Source organism: Plectropomus leopardus, chromosome 23 (genome assembly GCF_026936395.1).
Source record: "Plectropomus leopardus strain MGB_pleo_1.0 chromosome 23, ASM2693639v1, whole genome shotgun sequence".
Lineage (NCBI taxonomy): Eukaryota > Metazoa > Chordata > Actinopteri > Perciformes > Serranidae > Plectropomus > Plectropomus leopardus.
The window spans coordinates 2,086,647-2,103,083 of record NC_142198.1 but is presented as its reverse complement, the minus strand read 5'-3'; the positions used below and the strand labels follow the sequence as shown (position 1 = coordinate 2,103,083).

Below are 16,437 nucleotides of genomic sequence, written 5' to 3'. Positions count from 1 at the left end.
TACACATATTGTTAGCCACTAACAGCCTGCCCTGCTCTTAAATCATTTCATCTAACATTGGGGAGTTATAGTTATAGTTATAGTTATTGACTGCTATTTAGCAAAAATCTGAGTTTTGTCTCTCCGTATAATGTATTCAAACGGCCCGCCAGAGACTTCTGGGAACTATTTGAAGACTCTGTGAGTCATGTGACGCTCAAGCATTTTGAACTTCCGTTGTCATTACTCTGTCTATTCTAGTGCACCACTGTTAACTAATAAATTATGCTTCTAGAACTGCTGTATAAAGGCAATATCACACTGGAGGTCATGCTGTTGTACTGTATATCATCACCTTGTATCTTTGGCTTAGTGCTTAAGATAATCGCAGCTGGAAAAAAGAGCCGCAAATGGTAAATGGACTGTACTTGTATAGTACTTCTCTAGTCTTTTCAACCACTCAAAGCGCTTTTACAGGACATGTCACATTCACCCATTCACAAACATTCACACAGTGGTGGCAGAGGCTACTGTACAAGGTCTGAACCACTAGGTAGTAACCATTAATACGCATGCACACTCCGATGGCGCGGCATCAGGAGCAATTTGGGTTTGGGTATCTTGCCCAAGGATACTTCAACATGTTGCCCAGAAGAGCCAGGGATTGAACCGCTGACCTTCCAATTAGAAGACTACCCACTCTACCTCTGAACCACAGCTGACAGCTTCACATTTGATCCAAGAACAGTTGCCGTATAAACTGCCCCTACATGTACTCACTGCACAAAAGGAAACCTCAAAGCACCTCTCCAGCACTATTTCTATTGCTCCCAGAACCTGTCACTTCTGTTTGTGATCACCGTTGTGTCTTCCCAAATTAAAGTCAATGCTGCAAGCAGGGTTTGAACCTGCATGGGAAAATCCCATTGGATTTCAAATCTAAGACCTTAACCACTTGGTCAGCGCAGCCAGCCCTGTTCTACTGATGAACTTTAAATAGCAAAATTACCTCACAATGAATGGCTATAAGGCTATGATTTGGTGCTCATACCTCACCCATGAAAGCAGCGGTATGCATATCCTGCAGACATAAAGATTAGATACACAATAATGTCAACAAATGATTCGAAAGTATGTTAATGCACAGTATATGCACACATCAACCCCAAGTTTACAGAAATATTTAAAATCATTGATCAGTGGCACTGTTACTACTGTCTAGTAAACAGGATCTGCAGTTCTGGCAACATGGCTGTCTAAAATATAATGCTTTTATGACACTAACTCTTTCAGGAGAAGTTATATTTGAAGTTAAAAAAGGTTGACTAAAACTAAATGGAATCAGTTTTCCCACAATGTGACATCATCTAGTTGGGTCATCTAGCCATTGGGTTGGCCAATCGAGTACATAAAAGTTTGCATTCCTGGTAGGTATCTGTAATGTGTAAATGGCTGATATCAGTTGCATGCTCAGAATTCTTCACCACATGGATGCTGGACTGATCATTAGGATTAGCACTGAGGAAAATATCTCAAAAAGTGCTTGGACTCAAACACCCAGTAACCACATGTTAACAGAGGAGAGGCCAATCCATTTGGGGAGTTCAAAAGAAGGCCAGCAGGCAACAAGCTAAACTCTCTGCATGTTTTTAAAAACGAACAAGACAGGCCTGAACAGAGAATGGATCGGGGAAATGCCAAGTGGGGACATTGTGACAGCTGAAATTTGAAATAAAAGAGACATCAGTTGACTGGCTGAGCCTTTCTAGTCTCAGTTCAAATAACAGTCAAGGTTATTTTCATGGCAACAATTAACCTAAAATGCTGGGTGTGTATGAGCATATTTAATATCCACCAAGTGCTGAAAGTCACTCTGAAAGCCAAAATATCTAGAAAATCTCTACAATCAGCACAAGGTGGAGACCCGAGATTAGTGTCACCAATTCAGCATCTGACCAAATGTCTTCCCTTATGTTCTTGTGATATGATGTTGAGTAATGGCCAGAAAAATGGTTTTGCAGAACATTATGTCACACAGAAGTTTACATTTGACCTCTTGAATTGACAATTTCATCACTTCATCATTTTATCCTTTCAGACATTTGTGTGAAATTGAGAGTACAGAATTTTGAGTGATGGCAAAAAGATTATTGATGAGGTCACAGTGAGCTTGAATACTGATCTATGATCACTAAAATCTAATGTGTTCATTGCTGAGTCCAAGAGAACGTTTGTGCCAACTTTGAAGAAATCCACTCAAGGTGTTCTTGAGATATCGTGTTCACAAGGATGAAACAGACAGGGTCACAGTGATCATCAGTGATCTAATCAGTTCATCCTTGAGTCCAAAGGGATGTTTGTGCCAAGAAATCCCCTGGAGGTGTTCTTAACATGCATGGTCACAGTAACCTTGACCTTTGACCACCAACAAGTAATCAGTTCATTGTTGAGTCAAAGTGAACAATTCTGCCAAATTTAAAAAAAATAAAATGAAATCCCTCTTGGTGTTCTTAAGATATCCCTTCACAAGAATGAGACAGACTGGGTCACAGTGACCTTGATCTTTGACCACCAAAATCTAATCAGTTCATCATTAAGTCCTAAACCCATTCGTGCCAAATGTTAAGAAATTCCCTCATCCTTTTTTTTCCAGAAATATCAAGTTCACAAGAATGAGACACACAAGGGCACAGTGAACTTGATATTTGACCTTTGACCAGCGAAATCGAATCAGTTCTTGCTGTGTCAAAATGAATGTTTGCACTAAATTTGAGCAAATTCCCTCATGGCATTCTTGAGAAAATTCATGAGAATGTATGAACAACAAGGAAACATAATGCATCCAGCCTCGGATATCACAGAAAACAAACTTGAAAAAATTGAATGGTTTGTGACTGTGTCTAGCTGTATCATGCTGCATGACCCAGCTGTGTGAGGACGAGGAAAAGGTGTGTGAAGTATGATTTGTCCCGGCCATCAGTCATCCTGGACTTTAGGCGTGAAGTGAAATGAGATATGGCAACAAAGCCCTGCAGGCCTGAGCCTTGGTCGTGGTCTGTCTCAGAAATTCACTTTCAGAAGGTCACACTCAGACAGATGAGGCTACGCTGTCTATAGGGATACAAACACAATGGTGAACAGGGCTGTACAGTACACGCATCAGATGTCACAGAGTGTGTGTTTGTTCAGATACGCAACCATGCAGAAATGTGAAATAAATATATAATGTTTCAAGGCTGCGCAGCTGCTCAAGCAGGACTTCCTCAGCACATGCCAAACAGGAAGCACTACAGAGCCTGCAGGGTATTACAGGTCTGGCAGGCCAAACACCACCACCTGCTCTCTGTCTCACCCTGTCGTTACATCTTCCTCGCCTCCGTACCCTCCCTGACCTCCAGGACTAACTTTCACTCAAAGTTTATTCTGTTTCCTGTGAGCTTCTCTAACCCTCTGCAGTATCTATGTCTTTCCCACACTCCATAGAGCCTTTGAAGGACAATTCATTTCCTGGTAATGACTCATACGTCAGCCCTCCTCCTCCTCCTCCTCCTCCTCCTCCTCCCTTCATCCCTTCATCCTGCCAGCTGAAGCCGCTCTGATTCCGAGTGGTTTTCTTGGGATTTTCCATTGCGAAAAAAGAAGGTGGACCCGGCAGGCTCGGAACTGCCAGTCATCGCCTGAGCTGATATCTTGAGATGGATTAGAGCAGATTAATAGAACAAAGCTCATTATTGATTTGGATCATTATTGAAGTCAGTCCAAGTGAACGTTTGTGCCAAATTTGAAGTAATTTCTACCATTCCAGTGTTTGTTAGGTATTGTATTCACAAGAATGACGCAAGGTCAAAGTGACTTTGACCTTTGTCAACAAAAATCTATTCAGTTCATTGTTGAGTCTAAATGGACGTTTGTGCCAAATTTAAATAAATTCCCTAAAAGAGTTCTTGAGATATCTCATTCACATAAATGGGATGGACAGACAGACGGATGGTGTTGACACGTTAACTAGAATGAGAGGAATGTAAGGTCACACTGACCTTAACCTTTAATGACCAAAACCTAATCAGTTTGTGATTCTAAGTGAGTGTTAGTGACTCATACGTCAGTGCCTTTCTTCCTTCTCCTCTCTTCTTTCATCCCTTCATCCTGCCAGCTGAAGCCGCTCTGACTCCAAGTGGTTTTCTTGGGATTTTCCTTTGCAAAAAAAGAGTGCAGACGCGGCAGGCTCGGAGCTGCCAGTCATCGCCTGAGCTGACATCCCAAGCTGGATTAGAGCAGATTAACAGAACAAAGCTCATTATTGATTTGAATCATTATTAAAGTGGAGACACAGTGGGGCTGCAGCCAAGTTCAAACAAACTAGTTCCTGGAGATAAATCGATGGAGGAACCAGTATATTAACAGCCCATTGCCAGGAGGGTGCTTAAAAAGTGCCGTTCCCTCTAAACTTGTCTTTGTGAAGTCTCAGAGGACTTGGGGCCTAATTAACACCTTGTCAGGTCTGCCGCCTGGAGTACAGCAATACATTTAGCTCAACTAGACACATTTGCAAGCGGTCTGCCTCATCATTATGTACAATGGATGGCATGCATTGCCCATTTCATTACATATCATCCCAGGGTGGCAGTGTAATCAAGGCCTTCATTAACACAGAAAGAGCTTACACTCCATCTAGGAACTCTCAACAGAAAATCTGCAATTAAAATTAAATGTGCTCTTTAAGTGCAATGCCAACATCCTGAGCTGTGTGTGTGAGATATACTGTGTCGACGAGATAAAGCTGCCGAGCACCGCCAGCCAGTGCAAACTAATTGAATGATATGGCCAATTGTTTTGATGCTATTAATATTCAATATATGATGATTACCCTGCTGGCACCTCTTTAATAATGCACATGTTTTCTTAATTAATTTTCCTTGCTTGTATACACATACACATGCACACACACACACACACACACACAAACAAACACACACGCACACACAAACACAAACGCACACACATGCGCACACACACAAACAAACACACACGCACACACACACAGATATGCAGCTATGTAAACGCAGTTACCTGTAACGCTAGCAAAAGTGATGTTCTTATGTTTGAAGCTTTTCTTGATTTAACACGTTGAAACTGTGCCAGTACACTTTCTAAACAGATTATTTTTTTATTATAGATTTTTTTTTCCCTAGAAGGCAGTTTCATTTTCTCTGTTTAAGAATTAGTTTTGCTTTTATGAGATTATGTCCTACTGGATGAGGAAATTGCTTTCTTCATAGCACTGCTTTCCATGAAATAATTATTGATGGGAGAATATATCTCAGGGTTTGATCCAAAGTGTGCAGAAATGAAAAAACATGAAATGTTTAATCTCTATAGCTATAGTTAGGTGGTAAACATGCATTAAACAGGTCTGCGTCTGTACTCTCAGAGGAAGACGAATTATCATGTAAAGAAAAGAAGAGTATTATACAAGAGTATTGTTTTGGTATCTAAAATATGAGTTCAGTTTTCTTCAGCAAAAATGTCCAGTAGAGTCAATCTCTGACATGATATTACGCAAACATCTTAAGGGAATTGCTTTAAATTGGGCACAAACGTTTATTTGGACTCAATGACGAACTAATTAGGTTTTGGTGGTCATAAGTCCGAAGTCAAGGTCATTGTGACCTGTACTGCAGACCAGGGATTGCTAACAGTATTTCATTTTAATAAGTTATCAGTTATTTTTGACAGTAGGGATGTCAACGGTTAACCACCAAGAAACCTTTTTTGGACTGTTTAGGCATGTCAGTGTTTAGGTTCATTTTCTTTCTCCTCAGTTTACTGCACTGCACACCAACCAGGTTTGGTAGGAGCTAGAAGCAGCGTGGCTATTTGGCGTTTACAGCTATTAACGCCGTTTGGATCCAACGGCATTGTTGTGGAAACATTGTGCCCATGCTCTATGAGTAACCTGGACAATTTGGAGCCGAAAACAGCTACTTCTATTGGTACCATAAGCCTTGTCAGGTGGTGTCAGGTGTCAGTGCAGGGTTCCTACAGCTAAAGGCAAGTTAGTTTTAAGACTTTTTATTGCCACTTGGAATTCAGTTGAAGAGCAATTTTTTAATAACCAAAACTGAACAAAGACAATTTTATTATGCCCAAACGTTTATTGTACTAAAAACATGACTTTTTTGAACATGTACAACAAACATATTATATTATCACAGGGGTATCTTTTTGTTTACCAGCAGAAGTGGAGAATATCTGGCATTTGTGTCCTGTTGTGTCCTGAGGATTTTTTGTTTCTCAATCTGCATGTGAGATATCACTATGGAAAGGCATTTATTTATTTTTTTTATTACCAATTAAATTTTTCTGCAACATCAGAACAAAAGATTAATAACATCCCACTTCCCACATCTAAGCATTTTTAAGACTACTGAATGATTATTTTTTTAAGCAAATCCACTTAAGGTCCTAAAGTTAACAATAAAATGTGTTTGCGGCTCAAAATGAAGCTGGCAATTTACCAGAGCTCGCTGGTAGGAGAATGTATGGAGGCCACCATGTTTCTGCAGTGCTAATAGCTGAATGAGTGGCGCCGCAAGCTAGATCCCAATCGACAAGGAGCAAATTTACGAATCCTAGGATAGCAAAGCAATGACCTGCCCTACTCTGCCTACGATTGGCTGGTACTCGTTGCCTTCATTGCTTGGATTGGGTAGGTTAAGGGAAGAGGAGTGGGACTGGTTGTGGTTTGGGTAAGAATATCAGAGTAAGCAAATCAGAGGAAGAGTAAGGCAGGTAATTCCTTCGCTATTCAAGGATTTGCAAATTTGCCTGTTTGGATGGTGTGCAATGCAGAGCGATCAAGACTGATGTTAGTTTACAAGCAGAGACCAGAGGCTGGTTGTAGGCGAGTTTCCACGTGTTGCAGCTAGTCTGTCAGCAAAGCCAACAGATTTGTTCAAAATGTATTCATTTAGTTAACCTTTATATAACTAGGTTGGTCCCGCTGAGATTAATCATCTCTTTCTCAAGGGAGACTTTGCCATGATAGAGAGACACAAAGGAACACAAAGTTCATTTCACGAGCACTAAAATTTGCATTAAAAATAGAACTTTTCTATGAAAGAAAGAACTTTCTAGGAGTCAGTTGTACAACCAGGGAGGCAAAAGCATCCACATCCAACAGAATGTGCCTCTAAGTCTTGCATTTTGGATTTAAAAACATTTAATGACAACAGCTCTTTAAGTTTTCTAGTCATTCTCTGCAACAAATTCCACGCTGAGGGTACAGAATACCTAAAAGCCTTTGTCCTAATTTCTGTGTGAGTGTTTGGGACAGAGAGCATAAAGAGGTCCTGAGAACGCAATGAATACTGTGCGCTACTTTTCTGCGTGATAAAAACACGTAGGTGGTGTGGGTAAAATAAAAGGCAAGACATTCACAACCAAAAACATTTAAATCAATCACTTCCAGTTGGACAGCAGTTTGAAATGCAGCGTTAGAGCTCACTGAGTCGATGGATTCTTTTTTTTCTTAAGGATTAACCAGTTAGTTACCAGTTAATGGGTGTTGGGCTATCAAAAGCTAAATTAACAAAAACTGACATGCCTATTTGACAGTAATGAAGTCATTACAAGTGTCTCTGTGATGTATGTTCAGTATTGTTATAATTGGTCTGGTTTCATAGATACAGATTAACTTTGAAGTTGTTTGAAGTTGACTTCAAAGTAAAATACAGACTGAAATATTTGTCAGTGGCACAGCAAAGCCCTGCTGAAACATATTTTCCATCTATATAATTTCATAATTTCCTATGAAATTAAAAAAAAAAAAAATGTATGTCCAGTATCAATGCTCCTATCATAATAACCCTTAGGGCCTGCTTTATTATAACACAAACTCACACACAAAACGTGCTTTTCAAAATCAAGCTTTAAAAAATATTAATATTCATTTTCAGAATTTTAACCTTTTAAATGCCAGGTTTTTGTTATGATGCCACTATGTTTTTAGATTTAAAAAATACTTTTTTTTTTCATTATTTTCAGGATACTACATGCATTTTTACTTTTTAAAAATAATATTCAGGTAATTTTCTTGTGCTTTTTCTAATTTCTTGCTAATTTGCATTGCATTTCTTCTTATGTTGCTAATTGTTCTCTGCCCATGTTTTTGAAAGAAATGTAGCCATTTTTTCAGGTTTCAAAGGATTAATTAACTCACACTTTCAGTGTACATACTAAAATCTTGTTTAAATTTAGTGCGTTAAATAGAACTTGGACGCATCCTTAATGAAGGCATGTGAGTGATTGTGTCGTGTATGAGTCATTTTATCAGTTGGAAGCAAGATGGCCAAAAATGTCATTTACAGATAAACTGCCAGCACATCCCATGTCATCTGTCTCTTCTGGGTCCCTCGGCCGGCATAGACATGTCGAGTCTTACGTCAGCTGGCATTCCAGGACACCCCTCCCTCACACACACACACACACACACACACACACACACACGCACACAGAGACTGGATCTATTCTCAGGATCTGTGTGTAGGTCAGCTGCCCCTCCAGCTCATTCTCATTCCATCCATCTCTCCTCCTCCTCCCTCATGTCTGTTTAAACTACTTGAAGTGAAGGAGTCACACTAAGACCAGTCTATCCGTTTGATTTGGCACTTTTCACGTATGATTCACCTGAATGTTCGCTGCCGAGGAGAGGACATTGATGGACAGCAGATTTTGCTGATGGCTGAAGGTTAGAGAGACGAACAAAAGATGACAGAACAAGCCTTCCCTTAAATAATGCAGCACCTTGAATAGGAGAGACCGGAGACGGCTGCAGTGCTTTTTTCATTTCTCTGTTACTCTGACAAGACCAACCAAAGTTTTTATATATTAACCCTGGAGACAAACCTGGAGCAACTTCACATTTCTAGTGCTGCTTTCAGATGCTTTTCACATTTATTTAAACCTTTGAACCCTGAGCAAATTGGCATGACTTCTTTAGCATGGGAAAAAAAGTAATGAGCAACTTGGTAAGAAATGTTTCAGAAATTGCAAAAAAATAAATTATATATACACACACACACTTATATATATATATATATATTAATATAGATTAAAAAAAGATTTCGAAAAGTTAGGGGAAATGTATACAAAAAAAGAAATACATCTAGGGACACAGTATATTCCTAATTTATTATTACAAATATAAATAATGGTAGATAATTATTAGATTTTTTTTTATTATACATTTTTAACTTTTTTTCTTCTTTACTTTCTTTTCTTTGTTTTTAGTAATTTCTTTGTTCTTAGATTTCTAAATAAAAGTTTCTGTACATTCTTTGTACATTCGTTTTTGATAACATCATATAATTCCTCCAGATAATTTTCAGATGATTTTTTTGTTTTTTTACCACCTTACTGTAATTTACAAGTTGTCTCTTTTTAAAAGTTTTTCAAAGTTAAACCAATTTTTGGGGGGATACAGATGTTTAGATGCTTGTGAAAGTTGTTTGAAGGCAGTACAAGAAAACTGATGACAGCCCAGGTGTTAAAGGGTTAATTAGCTGCCACATATTGATTTTATATATTAACAGCTGTACCGTTAATTGGGAGCGCTGTTGGAATATATACATACTTTCCAGCTTAAGACTTTTCTTTTCTTCCAGTAACAATATGCTTTGTTTCAGTTTCATGATGCTTTTATCAAAGAGGTTTTTTCTTCTATCAAGTTTATTCTTTCTGTAACAATGACCTACTGTTTTTATTTGTTCTCATAACCACACTGCTGTGATAACAAGACACATTTATCATAGTAACAATAATGCTAATAATAAAGTGATACTTTTTTCAATAATGTGACAGATTTTCCCCTTATAGCGAAGTGCTGATGATGAGATACTGCTTTTTTATTGAGGGTTTGTTGTAATGAGTAGATTCTTATTTGATAATGTGATATTTTTGTCATACTAATTATTATTAGAATAAGAATCAGAATAATATTGTCATATATTTTCAGCTTCTATTGATTTATTTTGTTGTCTCTTTCAACAAGATACTTTATTGTGATAATTAGATAGGTTTATGTTTCTACGATGCTTTCTCTTTGAAATAAAAAGCTGCTTTTATAATAATAATAAGGTATTTTTCATCCTTATAATGCAGTGCTTTGTTGTGAAAACACACTTTGCCATTAAAACAAGATATTCCATCTAGTCTTTAATCAGAAGGTTGTGTAACATTAATGTTTTTTTATTGGGACCAGATGGAGTTTCTCCTCCTTGCATAAGTGTAAAAGTAATGAGCTTGGCCTTCAAACACTTTGGCCATGTTCCAGTGCTGTCCCAGTGGAAGAGGCCCAGTGGATAAATAAACTCTGTTTCCAGTAACATTCCCAGTAAGTTCTCCATCAGTGGAGAATGTGTCCCTCTTTCTCTGACCTACATTCTCTGGTCCAGACCAAACTTGTGCATCACTGGGACTGCTGGTTTAAAATAAGCACCAACTGCCAACTGGCTGTCCTGCAGTGCACAGTGGGGCTCCCTGGCCCAGACTCAGTGTCCCCTCACCAGCTCCCCTCTCTGTCTCATTCATCACCGCCTGTCTCTTTCATGTGCGCCACCATTGTCTCAGGGCCTCTTGTTTTTCTGTGGGCCTGCCTGACTGTCTGTGTCTCCGTTTGTCTCCTTGTACTCCAGCTCGTCAATCTGTTTCCAAGCAACTGAAATCCTATGCATCCAGTGTGTGTACGCTGACTTCCACTGACTCATGAGGCACCTCGCACTCGCTGCTAAAACCACACACCTGCAGCGCAACGCTTCCCGCGTTCCTTCACGACAAGACAACAGTCATTGTGAGAAAACCACACTTTGAACACAACGGCCGTGATGTGTTCAAATAACACACACAGACCGCAGCAGACAGCTGTGGATGTCATTTACAGTCGCTCTCTCAAAAGTCTGATCCAATGTGTAAATATAAAGTACCTTTGGGGATCACACCGGCTAAGCTGCTTTTTTAATGATGTATTTTAACCATTTATAACCTGAGCAAATCGACCTGATTTCATTCAAAAACATTGGGGAAAGGCAATAAGCAACTTTACAAGAAACTGGCAGCAAATTTGTAAAAGGTTCCAAAAAATTACCTTAGAATTTGCCCAAAAAAAGAAAAGTAAAAAGGTAAAAAATAAAAACAAGTAGGAAAAAGCAAAAAAAGTAAAGTAAAAAATAAAAACAAGAAAATAACCAGAAAAATGGCACAAGAAAGAATGTAAAGAAAACCAAAAAATTACCTTAAAGAATATATAGAAGAAATATTATATATTCTGTAATATATATTTTGAATATGTTATTCTAATAATCATAAATGTATTTTCTTAATATTTTCCCCCTTTTTTGTAATTAAAACAAATCTTTATTTCTCTCTCTCCTTTAAAAAAATAATTTTCAATTTGTTTTCTTGTCTATTATTTCTTGCAATTTGCTCATTTCCTTTCCCCATGTTTTTTTTTGAGAGGAATAAACTTTTTCACTCAGGTTTCAGATTGTATGCAACACAACAAAGACTGATGCCCACCCACATTTTCAAGGATCAACCCTGTGACATGTTCCACAGAAAACGTTGAATAACTTTGGAGCAATTTATGATAGAAACTAGTTTTTAATTGTGTCTTAACTGTGAGATTCCCAGCTGTCTGAGACAATTTAACCCTTTGGATCTTGAGCAATCTGGCTTGATTTGAGTGGGAATAGGAACAACATGGGGGTGGGGGAAATAGATAGATACTGCAGTTGCATACAAATAATCCATTCTTAGATGCACCACAATGCAGACATGGAACAATTTGGCATCAATTCACAAATGTCAATAATTGATCATCTACACGTTTATTAGCAGCCCAAGGTGTTGAACGAAAGAGGCGCAAGTCTTGCACTCAAACACATGAAAGCAGCTCACAGCACGGATGCACTAAAGTTAGTTTCACAAAAGATGGCAGTTGCAAGCATCTTTGAATTTAATGTCTAAATACTTATACTTGTAGATATGCAAGGCGAACATAAAGTACACTGTGAATGCTTTCTACGCTGTCACCCAGAGACTGAAGTTAGCGGAGCAGAGCAGACATCAGCAGTAACCTTAACAAGTGAGACAAACACACACTGCAGCGTTAATCAACTCTGTGGTGAAGAAAATAACTCTCTGCTGAGTCTGCTTCACCTAAAAAACCTGCACCAGCCCCACCAGCTTCTTGGCTTTCCCTGAGCTTAAACAGTGTGTTGTAACTGCATACTATTGCTAGTGAAATATTACAGTGAGCAATATTCCACAAAAAGATTAGTGTGTGCGACCACAGATGGATACAATCCAACTGGTTAAAAGCCTTGTATGGGAGTGTAATGTAAAGAATAAAAAAATACCTGTATAAGAGCCATGAAACATCTTAAAATGTGTAAAATACACCAGGGTGTCTGTTTTGATTAGAAGCTTTGCTCCTCACTAACGTGCAATCTCTGCTTTATTATAAGCAGACATCCTAAATGAAATGCTCCTCTGGGCAGAGTAATGAGGGTGTGTGTTTGGTCAGGAATGTGTGCTCTGGTGAGCAGAGAGGAGGTGTTCAGACATGCTCTCTCCCCTGTGGGCTGTATGTTCAGCCGTCCACCTTGGGAGTCTCGGCACGTCTCGGGCTAATGTTCACACAGAGCTCCCCATGATGTTATCACGGGAACATCATAACCTCTGCCGGCCCTCTGCTCTGTTCCACGTGCCCTCACACACTCAGCGCTCATTCTGATTAGCCCTGCTTCTCTTTGTGCCCTGAGGTGTGTCACTCACACACTCCCTGCTCCCATTACCCAAGCACATGGCTAAAGCTGCCATTCAAGACCATGTCGTATTTATCTCTCTGGAGGCAAAAACCATGACTAAACTTTCATGGTCATGGACAAGTGACTGTCCATGACCATCTAACAATGTGCCCAATGGAACATTGGCTTCCTTTTTTCAGCATCGGTGCCTCACAGTGCTGTGTGTGCCGAGCCGTCCACCTGACCCCGTAAAACTTCAAATAAGCCTCGTCCCCCTGGTGTTGTTACACATTTTGACACATAAAGGCCTTTCTCGATTAGAGGCCCGGTCTGGTTACCATGCAGTTCATTTATATAAATGGTTCTTTGGATGTATATAATCGGGTTGTTGGCGATCTGCTGGAAATAAGCTTATTTAGCTGCTTAGATCACACAAATATGTTTAAACTTTTGTCAGTATGGACATACTACTCACATGGATAGCTTGTAAAGATTCTCTACAATCCAATCATTCAGTTAATGTTACTGACACTGTGAGCACCAAAGAAGACAGTAATATCTGCAAAGCTAATGAAAATTGTCCTGTGAATCATTATTAACATATATTTTTTAAAATTATTTTACAGAATTAAAATCGCCTCTCACCCAATGACTGCTGGGATAGCCGCCGCCCCCCTGCGACCCTTACAAGGACAAGTGGTTACAGACAATGACTTACATAATTATGATAATTTTTAGCCTTTTTTTTCCAGGTCTCGCCTTGTATTTTTTGTTTTACTTTCTCCTGCCCCAGACGCCTGTCCAGAATATAAGCCTGTTGAGGTCAGTGGTTAAAGCAAATAATAGCTCAGGCTAATCAAGTTTCACGGGATTTTAACTTTGTTGCTTCAGAGTTATCGAGCTATCAACTGCCATTAAAACTGCACATAAAGCCACACATTTCATCTTTAAACACTTCCAGGATGTGGGAACATTTAGGCACTTCTTGGGAAAGCGCAGAGCCACAGAAAAGACAAAGACAGAGCTGAGAGAGAAGAGGCAGCTTCCTGATATCTTCCTCTATTATCACTTCACTCTACATTCTGCCAATTAATTCCTCCGCTCAGGTGGAAGACAGAGGAGGTTATTAAAGGTGCTGAGGCAGGAAAGACGGTACGAGAGAAAGGATACTCACTGATTACGTTCCACTTGTAGCACCAGTTGGAGGTCGTTGGATGAGAGCGCTATCTCCCCTCTGATTGGGTACACTTCCTGTGGGGTTAAGAACAGAGATCAGATCAGGTCACAGCAGCGGTGGAAGGACTCAGCGGGGCCACTTTGCTTAAAGTGCATTTAAAAGCATCAAAATGCATTTATAGCAGCATTTTGACTGAGTGTTGAGCCAGCAGGTAACAGTCAACAAGCCGCCCGCAGCCTGTTCATTTCAAGCTGAGTGGCCATGAAAGCCGAAAGGAAAATAAATGCATTTGACACATCTATTCTCTTTAATGTATTTCTGAATAAGTGCTTCTCTGGTATATATATCAGAAATGAAAGTGCATACTCATTGAGCTGCAAGTAGACTTTTTGATTTTTTTATTTTATTATGTAAAATGTATTATTTTATGCATTACACTGTAAAATATGAAAAGTTGATTTTACTTAAAAATTATAGAAAACAGATTGCCCTAAAAAATGTGAGTAAATATAACCATTAGTCTTGATTTATGTTTAGATTATATCTAATTGTTAAAATATAGTTGTATGTACTTAATATTGGGAAGTTGTTACAACTTAAATATGATGGGTTTAATTAAATCAACCAGAATTGATCAAAACTTTAGTAAACATAGTTAAGTGTGTTATATATCTGTATTCTGCTGGTGGGAAACTAGTCAGTCATATTTGTGTCTCTTTAAACATGTTAACAAAACTTGCAGATCAATTAACTTCATCACTGGCAAAAAGTCTTATAAGGAGCACGAAGGTCCCGATAGGGTGGACATGAGGGTAGGTGGATGGATCTAACAAACCCAAGACTTTCACCTGCAACTCTGTTTGCTTCTTCAGTTCTGAGTTCTCATGAACAGAAGACGCCTCTTGGATGAGAGGTGAAACATCTTCAAGAAACTCAAAGCAAGTTAAGTTGCCTATGACATAGCACCGGACTTACCAGGACCTGGATGACTGAGAATCTTTACTGAAAAACATTAAGGCATTTACTGCTTTAAAAGAAATGTTAGTGTGGTAAAATCCTACAGTTTCCAACGCAACAGTTCATTTGCTTGCACTTGTGCTTATGATACCTGAGGTCTTCTGTGCTACGGTTTTACAAACTTTATGGCATACCTTAATTACAATACTGAGATAAGTCAGGCCAAGAATGTCAATTCTATTTATAAAGCACATTATCACAAATCACAGTTTGCCTCAGAGGGCTTTACAGCATATGACATCCCTCTGCCCTTAGACCCTCACAGGGACGAAGGAAAAAAAACGGAAGAAACCTCAGGAAAGCAGCTGAGGAGGGATCCCTCTTCCAGGACATACAGGCGTGCAAGGAAGAAACCTTAAAGTTAGCATTTTGAGGAAACGTCAAGGAGAAGACTTCACAGGGTTTTGCGTGTTTGTTGTGATTTTCTTTTTTTTTTTTTAAGGAAAATCTTAACTTAAGGTATTTTTTAGAACCAGTCTCAGGCCCCTCACATCGTACTTTGAACTGACTTGAATTTGAGGACACATGTCTAGTTCAATGTGCTCTATGAAAAATCCTCAAGATACATAAAGGTGTGTATCATGAGAAAATGATTCAATATGGAAATATCTGAACATCATCATTTATGATGATAGCAACTGTATGAATGAATGATTCCTCCATGGTCATGGCTGGTATGTTTTGAGGCCTCACAGTCCTTCACTGTGCCCATGCGGGATTGTGAGGAGGCTCCAGAGTGTCTGAGGGTTAAGATGCTGTGAGATTAAAACCTTGGAGAGTTTTAGACTCCAAAGTTAAACACTTCTGTATGACACCTACACTCTCAATCATTGTTCAGTTGTGTTATCAGAGTCTTTCAGTTTGTCTTTGTCCATATGTGTGCTGTATCAAAAACTTCTCAGATCTCATTTGTGTTGTCATTAAACTTTTATATTCATTAATCCATTTCAATTGTGGTTCATCAAGTTTATCTATTATTCATTAAAATAAATATTAAGCAAGAGTTTTTAATATATTTATTTCTTTATTTAACATCAGTTCGCCAGACTAGATTTTTGGCAATTTTGAACTTTTGAAAAAACTCATTATCAACATCTCATCCAAAACCCTGGGTCCAATTTGTACCAAATTTGCCATGAATCATTACTGGACAAAGCCTTTAAAAATCTCTATAAAGTTTGTCCATTTTTCATTGCTTTTAAAGATATTGTCCAACAAACTTTAAAAGGACGTGGCTAAGCACATAAACAGACCTAACTCCACATCTGTCGGGCAACATTTGGATATTTGCACAGTATGTCAATATAAGTACCTGAAACAAACCCTGAAAGTTTAATTCAAATAGATTACTAGAGATTCTACAAATGCAAATAACTGGCGTGGCAAAACACAAATCTGTCAAGAAATAAGATATTGTTAGTCCAATCATGACAAAACTCATAGGATATGTTTCTAAAC

General features: G+C 38.8%; 1 protein-coding gene across 2 annotated transcripts in view; it reads right to left on the bottom strand.

Moving 5' to 3' along the window:
- adam19a (ADAM metallopeptidase domain 19a) overlaps nt 1-16,437 on the bottom strand; it is a 253,530-nt gene that overhangs the window by 126,799 nt on the left and 110,294 nt on the right. For both annotated transcript variants that reach the window (XM_088073120.1, XM_042512400.2), the window contains exon 3: nt 13,960-14,036. In XM_088073120.1, the coding sequence (XP_087929246.1) occupies nt 13,960-14,036 (77 nt within the window). The remainder of the gene's footprint in view (nt 1-13,959; nt 14,037-16,437) is intronic.